This window comes from Glycine max, chromosome 1 (genome assembly GCF_000004515.6).
Source record: "Glycine max cultivar Williams 82 chromosome 1, Glycine_max_v4.0, whole genome shotgun sequence".
In the NCBI taxonomy this organism is placed as follows: Eukaryota; Viridiplantae; Streptophyta; class Magnoliopsida; order Fabales; family Fabaceae; genus Glycine; species Glycine max.
This window is the reverse complement of record NC_016088.4, coordinates 46,805,266-46,816,208: the sequence shown is the minus strand read 5'-3', so window position 1 is coordinate 46,816,208 and position 10,943 is coordinate 46,805,266. Positions and strand designations below refer to the sequence as shown.

Genomic DNA, 10,943 nt, shown 5'->3' with positions numbered 1-10,943 from the left:
AAAAATTAAAGAACAGAGTCTAAAAGTCTGTTTTAAAAACACTTTCTATCAAATGCTTTCTTTATTCTTTATCATTGATTATAATTTATTGAAAATCATCCATTCTAATAGGTTTTATTTTTGATTTAATATAAATTAGAAGAAAATTATTAAATGAGAAGTAAAAACTATAAAAAATGACGACTGCTAATAAATTATAACGAATCATAAAAATAATATTCAAGGGAGAGTGAAATTAATATCATAATATGTCTAAAAAATTAAAGCACGTATCTATGTTTTGCTTTTTACTCGAGGACGTATATATGAAAGTCATAGCTAGTCAAACAAATACTTTCTTCAATGTCTTCAAAATATTTCACCTATGAACTATGTTACAATCAAGCACACCACATGTTTTAAAAAGCAAAATTGTACTCTCGAATCAGTTCGGCTGCCAACATAGACTTTCAACAAAGAATAAAAAATCATAGCTAGTCAAACAAATACTTTCTTCAATGTCTTCAAAATATTTCACCTATGAACTATGTTACAATCAAGCACACCACATGTTTTAAAAAGCAAAATTGTACTCTCGAATCAGTTCGGCTGCCAACATAGACTTTCAACAAAGAATAAAAAATAATTACTAAACAATATAATTTAAATAAACTTTAGTTTTTTTAAAACATTTATAATTTTACCCTTAAATTTTAATTTTAATTTCGTACGTATTTTAAAAATAGTTTGCTAAGTTTTCTGAATTCTTCATTGTAACAATATATTTATAAAAATATTTGAATAATTTTTCACATATACTGAAACTAATAAGTTCTGTTTAAATAAAAAATTGTATCTTCTAAAAATATTATTGAATAATAGTATCAAATATGTTAAGTAGTTTTTTAAAATTTATTTAAAAATAGTTTCTTAAAATTGAACATTTTTAGAAATATTCTTTAATATTTCTAAAAATATTCTCACAATAAAAATATTCTTTAATATTTAAATAATATAAATTTTTAGAAATTATAATTATTTGAAGTACCTCAAATGATATAAATAAAATGGAATCTTTATAAGATAAAATATTCTCAAATATAGACATTTAATCAAATTAACTAAAAGAAACACAAGTCTTCAAGTCTCCTAGTTTTTTTTTTTTTTCTATAATGAATTTAAAATAAAATATGATAAATATATACACCAATACAGTTAAATTAATTCAACCACAATTTATTCATATAACATTCTTAATAAAAAAATATTTCAATAAGTGACATTAACACCTCAAACATTCAAACCAATATCAATGCACAACTAAGTGATTCATAATCACTAAACTTTACTTTCTGATTCTTGCAACAACCAGTGTAAATCTCAAATTCAGTGTGAATTTTAGATTCATCAAGGCCTAAAAATTCATATTATTTCTGTCTTTCTCATCCCAAATAGAGATATTTAATATTCCATCTCAATTGTGGATATTTTTATTAATTAAATATCCCGTTGATTCTAGACATGAATAATTTAATAACTTAATATTCTCTAATATAATAAACAGTAAAAAATGCTCGATCTCCTGTCATTCCATGATGTCAAATAGCAGAATTCTCCCTTTATGCCAAATTAATACTTAACCAACGCTAGATAAATCTTCATTGCCATTGCTAAATACTAATAGTCTCGTGAATAAACTATAAACCGTGAAATGCTTGCCAATTCAATATCCGATCAACATATTCAACATCTCGTGCGCAAAAGTACTAAAATGCAGTTGTGAAATTTTCATATACTTCCCCTAAAGCTAAGAAAAAGTGCAGTACATAGCATTCTATGAAAACAAAACAATTTCTATAATCACATAAAAAATCATATGTTTTATATATGTACCATGGATAATTTAGAAAAATTATTTTACGCACCTACACGTTCTCGCCTTTTAACTATTTTGGTCTCCCTCTTTCTCTTATCTCTCTTTTGTTAACATCCTCTAATTCTTCTAACCTTTTTTATATTTCCTTTTAACTCATATATAAGTAAAAAAAAAATTTAAAATATCTTTAATTGAAACTTGCTATCATGACTAACAAGATGTAACTAGAAATAGAATTAGACTTAAATGAAATATATTTTAAAAATGATAACATAGCATTAAATATGATAAAATTAATTTTATATTTAAGTTTAACATACAAAACCAGTTTTTTTTTTTATATATAAGTCCAGAAGGAGTACTAATTAATATATAATAACTTATTTCTAGCAATCTAATCATCTAATTATTTAATTGTATCTTATCTTATTTTATCTAACATTAATAAAAACTAATATCTAATCTAATCTTTATCTTTCCTTATTTATCTTAAATATAAAAAGTAAATATAAGGTGAAACTAACTATTTAAAAAAAATAAAAGATAAAACAAATATTTTATCTTATAGTTATCTAAACATAATGTTTTCTATTCATGTCAAATATTTTTCAATTGGGATGTTAGATCGTGCCTCTCTCATATTCTCTTCTACAAGCATTTCTCTTTGTTGTCCTCCATTTCCATTGCTAATAAGTTAATTTAAATTATTTGGTAAAAAAATAAATTTATATTATTATAAATAAAAATATTATTTTAAAATTAATCCAATCAATATAAAACTACTTTAATAATAAAAGAATAGATAAAATATTAAAAATATTTATTTTTAAAAATATAAAAAACTATTCCAATTTCTAAAAAAATAATTTGAAAGAAATTTACAAATAATTTATTACATATGATATTAAATAATAAATTTAATTATTAATTAAAAATAATTAAGAAAAAATATATTATTCTAAACAAAATAATCAATTTTTTAAAGCAAAATCCTGTAGTGCCCATATATATTCTAAAGAATTCAATAAATGATCCAAAAATTATTTTACAAATACATTGTTGTAATTAAGATTTTAAAAACTTAACTACAAATTAAGCAAAAGAAACTTAGATAAAAATTATAAACATATATTAAATTTAAAGAATAAAAATTATGAACATTTTAAAATAACAAAAAACTATTTAACTATTTAAATTAATAATACTTAATTTTATAGATTATATATAAATCTTTTATAATATTAATTAAATAAATATAAGTATTTCTGACAAAAGATAAGATATTCAAAAAATTTTATACTATTTTTCGTTAATAATTTTTGAAATTTTAAGAAATAATTTATAACATAATTTAATAAATAAAAATTAAATTTAAAGAAAAAATTGTAAAATTATTAATTTTTCAAATTTTATTTTCTAATGTTAGTGAAAATATTTTATATCATTAATTAATACATTTGAAATCTTTAATTGTCAAAACCAAAAAAATTTAATTAAAAATTAATTTTAAAGATTATCTATAAATATTTTATTATATATAGCATCATTTAAATAAATTTAAGAATTATTAAAAAGTGATATGTTATTTTTCAAAAAAATTTCTAGGAGGTTAAAAAATTTATTTAAATATAATTCAATAATTTATTTAAACATTATTTAAATATAATTAAGGCGAGAAATAAATAAAGACTGATCAAGAATTGATTCCGTCAAAAATTGAATATTACTATTTAGACGATTCAATCATAATTTCAACACATTAATCACTTGTGGTCAATCACTTATATTTTTTTATTCATCTTTAACTATATTATTTACTTACTTATGTAATTTTTTATTATTTCATGTAATGAAAGTTAAATATATTTAATATCATTTTGTTACCCGTCTTTATTAATTAATTAGACATTTAGACTTTTAAACAGATGACAAAGGTGTGAAAATTCATCCATTTTTGTATCATATGCTTCAGCACCAATAACCTCAATGTATCATTTCCTTTCCATGGAGAATATTAATTCCGTCGAGAATTAAATATTATTATTTAGACGATTCAATCATAATTTCAACGTATTATTAATCATTTATGTTCAATTATTTATATTTTTTATTTCTCGGAGAATATTGATGTTGAATTGTCTTATTTTTAAAAATAAAGACAAAAAAAGGGGGCGGGTAGAAATTAAATAGTACTAGTTAGATACAAGGGCACGTTCACGGTGCAGTTCTTATTTAAACCGTTGAGGATCTGAATCCAGCAATTCACACAACCTAGTTCACTACCTAGCTAGCTAGCTAAAATGGAATTAGTTCTACATTTCCTAAACACCACAACAATTGGAGTTGTTTCTCTAATCTTCCTCTTGTGTTTGTTTTTGTATGGTCCCTTAAAAAAAGTTCACGGTAGCAGCAAAGAGGCTCCCACAGTTGGTGGTGCATGGCCAATATTTGGCCACCTCCCATTGTTGATTGGTTCTAAGTCACCTCATAAAGCCTTGGGTGCTTTGGCTGAGAAGCATGGACCCTTGTTCACCATCAAGCTCGGTGCCAAGAAGGCTTTGGTAGTTAGCGACTGGGAAATGGCTAGGGAATGCTTCACAACGAACGACGTTGCAGTTTCCGCTCGCCCCAAGCTTCTCGTCGCTGAGCTCATGTGCTACAACAACGCCATGTTGCTCGTGGCGCCCTACGGTCCCTATTGGCGCGAACTAAGGAAGATCATTGTGACGGAGATCCTCTCCTCGAGCCGTGTAGAGCAACTACAAGATGTTCGTGTGTCCGAAGTTCAAAATTCGATCGTAGAACTCTACGACGTTTGGCGTAGCCAAAAGAACGAGTCTGACTATGCATCCGTGGAGTTGAAGCAATGGTTTGCTCAGCCCATATTCAACATGGTTCTACGAATGGTCGTCGGGAAGCGGTTTCTGAGTGCCACGGCGACCGACGAGAAGGCAGAGAAGTGTGTAAAGGCTGTGGATGAGTTCATGCGTCTGGCGGGCGTGTTCACCGTCGGAGACGCTATTCCTTATTTGAGATGGCTTGATTTTGGTGGCTATGAGAAGGCCATGAAAGAAACTGCCAAGGAATTGGATGTGATGATAAGTGAGTGGTTAGAGGAGCATCGACAAAAGAGGGCTTTGGGTGAGGGCGTTGATGGAGCTCAAGACTTCATGAACGTGATGCTTTCCTCGCTTGATGGAAAAACTATTGACGGAATCGATGCAGATACCCTTATCAAATCTACTGTATTGGTATGCATACGGGACTTTATACTCTTTATCTACTTGTTACCATTCTTAGTAATTGGCACCATTGGCTTATATTAGTTTGGTCTTAACAGGTTCTTCAATATAGGAATGCTGACCAATAACTTTTTAATACATTAAAAACTCATAAGATATGAAGCCAGACCCAAAAAAAAGTCGTGATTCTCAATAGATCATGCATGTAGTGTTAAATAAAGAAAATTTATTGAAATAAAAAGAAAATGTGATTCTCAATAAATTTCCCTTTTGCCATTGATGTCCTAAAGTTAAAGATTCAAGCCAATATTTTGTTAGAGGTGTTTAAAATAAATTAAATCATTTTAAACTGTAAAATCAATCCAAAAACTTGAAAACTAACTAGACCAATTATTGAAAAAATTGAAAAAGATTGCATTTTTTTATATATTTTGATTTGGCTTTTAGTTTTCATTCTTAAGATCATATTCTCAGGAATGTGAAAATGAAAATATAATATTCTCATGTTTATTATAAATTTTGAAAAAAGTTCCTTGGTTTTATTGATTCTTAAGAATATTATAATTTCTTTTTTATCGTGTTTTTTAACATTTCTATTCCCATAAAGAGGATGGAAAAATGATATTTCATGGGAATGTAAGAATTTATTGTCTAATACACATGAAATTTCTTTTTACTTAAATTATTTTAAAATTTAAAAATTATTACCAGGAATATCAAAATGTAACAAAACAATTGTTTGTAAAAAAAAAAATCCAAAAATGATATGCCCATGTTATATTTGTGAGAATAATATTCCTAAAATATAAAAAGATTTTATGAAACCAACCTTCCCTAAAATTTAATTCTTTCCATAACCCTCCTTGATCGAGGGTATTGACCATATGTATGTGGGTTAATTATTCAATTGTCGATAGTAACAATGATATATATCATGATTGTCTCATATTGTCTTGTATTGTTCCATTACTTATAGTTATATATCACTGATAGATCCAAAAAAATTAGGTAGTGGGGGCAATACTCACATAGATCTAAATTACCTGGGGCAACACTATATAGTAGATTATTTTTTTAATTACTTTTCAAATTATAAAAGCTAGTAAGTTATAATTATACATATATATTATATTAAGAAAATTTTAAAAAATTAGTGGGAGCAATTGCTCCTAGAAGACGAAAGGTAGATCCGTCCCTGATTTTTATAATGGTTCCATCATAACTGTGATTTGTATCCAGTTTTTCAATCAATTTGAGATTGAGATTCCACTTTTAACAATTTAATTATACAAACACACTACAAAAATAGAATTCAAAAAAGTTCTTGACACCGTGATCAAGACACCTTTACCCAATCTTGTAGAACCCACTACAAAGATTCTTTTGAGAAAACCTTCTCAAAGACACTAAACAACAAAACATAGCGAAAGGATTGATCTATTACCTAATATGTGATGAATCTACAAAAGATAAAACACACTTATTCATTTCAGCATGATGACTCCTTCAAGCTCTTGAGAGATCCATGTTGAATCTTTGAAAGATATGAAAAATCTTGTTAATTTTCTCTTAAAAATAATTTTCATAGCTCACTTTTCTCTTGAGAAACTTCTAAAAATGAATATGGATTAGAGTCACACTCTTGGGTGGTTAGGAGTTCCGTATCTATAGTTGAGAACCATAATAATTAATTATTGTCTCATGATAATCGATTATTTTGATCTTAAAATCACTTGGGTTTCAATTTGATCAAGAGAATAGATTATTTTTAGCATTAATCGATTATTTGTGCACCCTAATTTTTTGCAACCTTGAAATAATCAATTATTTGTACATCTTTGCAAAAACTCAAAATAGAGCATAGCCAAATAGTCGATTATTTTGTTCCATAATTGATTAATTTGCTATTCGAGCCCATTTTCACATTTTTATAAGTCTTAAAAAATGTTTCTCTTTTCTAAAACACATTAAGGATTTCTTCTTTAGATTTAAAAAATTTATATGTATGTAATGTGGTGTAGCAAAAGTGTGCATATTGCAATGTCTTTATGTCATTACTTGAAGATTATCTAGATTTATGATTTACATTGTTGTCCTTACTGTTTTGGGAGTTAATGTATTCAAAACATAAAAAGTATTTCATTTCATCTCTCTTTTTTTTTTTGTTCAGCTTGGTGTATTATCTTCATTTAACCAATCAATAGCACATCTTGTGCCAGGATTGGCAATTTATACCACTTCAATAAAATATTTTTGCCTTTCAGAAAACAAGAAAAAAAAATCTTAAATGCAATAACGCAAATATCATATCTTAGATTCAAAAGCCCACTAATTATACATTCTTTTGGATTACATATTTGATTTGCAGACAATAATTCAAGCAGGAACTGAAGCAAGCATTACTACTATTATTTGGGCAATGTGTTTGATATTGAAAAATCCTCTTATACTAGAAAAAATAAAAGCAGAACTAGACATCCAAGTTGGAAAAGACAGATGCATATGCGAATCTGATATAAGTAACTTAGTATATCTTCAAGCTGTAGTCAAAGAAACTTTTAGATTGTACGCTCCAGGTCCCCTCTCATCACCTCGTGAATTCGCAGAGGATTGCACTTTAGGTGGCTACCATGTCAAAAAGGGAACTCGTCTAATTACAAATATTTGGAAGATTCACACGGATCCTAATGTTTGGTCAGATCCATTTGAGTTTAAACCAGACAGGTTTCTTACCACTCATAAAGATATTGACGTTAAGGGTCATCATTTTCAGCTATTACCATTTGGAAGTGGTAGAAGGGTTTGCCCTGGAATATCCTTTGGCCTTCAAACAGTTCATTTGGCACTTGCTAGTTTCTTGCATTCCTTTGAAATCTTAAATCCGTCAACTGAACCTCTTGATATGACTGAAGCCTTTGGAGTAACCAACACTAAAGCCACTCCACTTGAGGTTCTTGTTAAACCACGTTTATCTCCAAGTTGTTACAAAAGTATGTGATATTTAATTATATGTTAGTTGTGTGTATTGTTGATTGTTAAACTATATGTAATATGTTTTGGTGTAATAAGGTTTGCCTTGCAAACTATTCGAAAACTATGTATTTTGTTGCTTTCATTTTAATCATCACGAAGGAAGAGATGTATTTGAAGAATTTTGTTATGGATTATTTGGTCATAATAGTATTTGGGTTAAGGTCGAAATTATACTTTAAACTAGTACCCAAATTCTTCTTTTAATAATAAATTAGTGGAGTGCCCGTGCGATGCACGGGTCGTTATTTTACTGTAAGTGAAATAAATACTATTTGTCAGGATATTGTTTGTATCATTAGACTGTAAGTGAAAAAATAATATTTGTCAAGGTGTTGTTTGTATATTTTTACTGTAAGTGACATAAATACTATCTGTCAGCATGCTGTTTGTATATAACATAAAGATAATTTGCATGAAGACTTGATTGTGTTGAAAATATTTTAAAGTTGATTTAAATTATATAAAAGAAACATGGGAAATAAATTAAAAATATTTTGTTTTTCTGAAAAGAAATTATTTTAGATGTATTTAATTGTGAAGAGGGACTAAATTTTAAAAATAATTTTGTAAAAATGTTTAGTGAGCATATGAAAATAATATTTTGATTATAAAAGATAATTTAGACTCATAAAAAAACTATGTTTTAGTCTTTGTTTTAAAAAATATTTCAGTCTATACAAATAATTTGTTGTGATGTTAAAAAATTTTGTTATCTCTATAAATAATAGTATTTAATTCTGATCCTAAATAAATTTTAATTTAATTCAGCAAAAAAAAAATTCAAATTTTTAGTTATCTGTTACAGGTGGTGGCAGTATTGAGCTATCTGGTTTTTCGTATAAAGCCGAAAACGGACTACACACAGACGTGGGTAAAAAAAACATAATAGAAACAACAGTGTGTATGAAAACGAAATCAGACAAAGTTGACACATGTTTTTAGTGTTTCAGTGCAAAGGAAACTGAAAAAGGTAAAGACACAACAAATGGCATCAGCATACAAATAGAAGGTTTAATCTTGTGGCTACACTTTTGATCAAAACAGTTTTACTAATTGCAACCATTTATTTGAAACAGAAATTTGAACCATTATATTATTATGGAATAATATAATCTAAACTTAAATGTTCATTTTATTTTATCATTTAATCTAATTTAGAAGCCAATATTGACCTATCTCTTTTTTCGTATAAATACCAACAATATTGACCTATCGCTTCAACGTAGTTCACAAAATCAATATAAACATCAAACGACAAACAAAGCGCTGAGAAAAATTAACGGAACGTAAATATTTGTAATATTGAGATAGGAATCGTGCAGTTATAGTGAGGAAATTGTCTGGTGGTAGTAACAGGAAACAAAAACCATAAAATATTAAACTTTAAAAAAAATGAATATAAAAGAACTTATTCATCAAAGTCAAGGTCGGTGTTGTTGTTGTTCCATTCGATGGCTTTCCTGATGAGCAGCTCCCATGCATGGTCATGAAAACGGTAGTAAAAGACTACCTCATCTCCGGGTCTTAAATTTTTTTCATGAATCAGGTTGAACCATGGTTGTGTAATGGCTGGGATGTCATGCTGGATGGTGAGTGGCCATTTGGTGGATTTTGAAAGTCCGTGGTGGATGGTAATACTTTTTTTGGAGCCATACACAAATTTGGAAGCCGTTGCAGGAAGTGTTTGTATCATCAAAACAAAGGATGGTTAAACAAATTGATGAGGAAACCACAAAGTATGATAGACTGAAAAAAGTGTAGTATAACGCACCAAAGGCAGGTTCTGCTGTAGCATATCATCTGTGATATCAACTGTGAAGATGTATCTCCTTCTATAAATGATGGGCTTTAGGCTAGAGTGGTGGTGTTGCAGGTCCGTCAATATGAACGGTGAAAGTGGTGTTTTTGTCACCGACGACCAAACGTAGAATCACGCTTTCGTTGAGGTTGTGTGCCATTCTAAAATCATTCAAGCCATCAGCAAAAAAGCATTTAGTACCTAGTGTTCTTACCCTAATGAAATGTATCTCGCCATCGTAGTGGAATAAAACATATTTGGGGTAGTTGCGCAGCCATTGCCTGTGATAGGAGAAAGGAACTTGGAGAAGGTTCTGCAGGCAAAGAAAGTAAGGCGAGGCAGTTGAAAAAATATGGAAATGCAGTTAAGTAGAAAACATTTTTTTATGTGAAACGTTACCTTCTGAACTCTGAAAGGTGCGGTGAATCTTATGCTGTCCATTGGATTGTGTGGGAACTATACGAATAATGTGAAAATATTAAGTAACCAAAGGAATAGAGGAAACATATATAAGAAAGATGAAAATGAGAAGAAGAAGAAATAAATTACAATAGTGGAGCGTGATGCGGAAGTGGCCATAAGAATGCAAAGAAGATGAATAGGGAGTCTAGTTTGGTTTGGCAGGATGCGAAGAAGATGAATAGGAAGTGCAATATAGGTATATATATGTGTATAAAAGTGTTGTAAGTGGCGGTGGTGTTATATCGATATAATGACTGATTTAATTAACAAATTAAATGGTGACTCTTGGATGCAAAGAAGATGAATAGGGAGTTTAGTTTGGTTTGGCAGAATGCGAAGAAGATGAATAGGAAGTGTAGTATAGGTAGATATATGTGTATAGAAGTGTTGTAAGTGGCGGTGGTGTTATATCGATATAATGATTGATTTAATTAAGAAATTAAATGGTGACTCTTTGTTGTTGAACGATGCAAAAAAGAGTTGTGAAGAGTCACAACCCTATACAGCGCTGACGTCTCTCGATAATGATTACATTTGATGTAGTATAGGGAGA

At 28.5% G+C, this 10,943-nt stretch overlaps 1 protein-coding gene across 1 annotated transcript; it reads left to right on the top strand.

The window, feature by feature from the left end:
- Nucleotides 1-4,127: 4,127 nt before the first annotated feature.
- On the top strand, nt 4,128-8,307 carry LOC100778056 (cytochrome P450 82A4). The gene is given in 2 exon segments (NM_001317501.1): nt 4,128-5,106; nt 7,466-8,307. Coding segments are annotated over 2 exon segments (1,581 nt in total). The 5' UTR covers nt 4,128-4,155; the 3' UTR covers nt 8,096-8,307.
- Nucleotides 8,308-10,943: the final 2,636 nt, after the last annotated feature.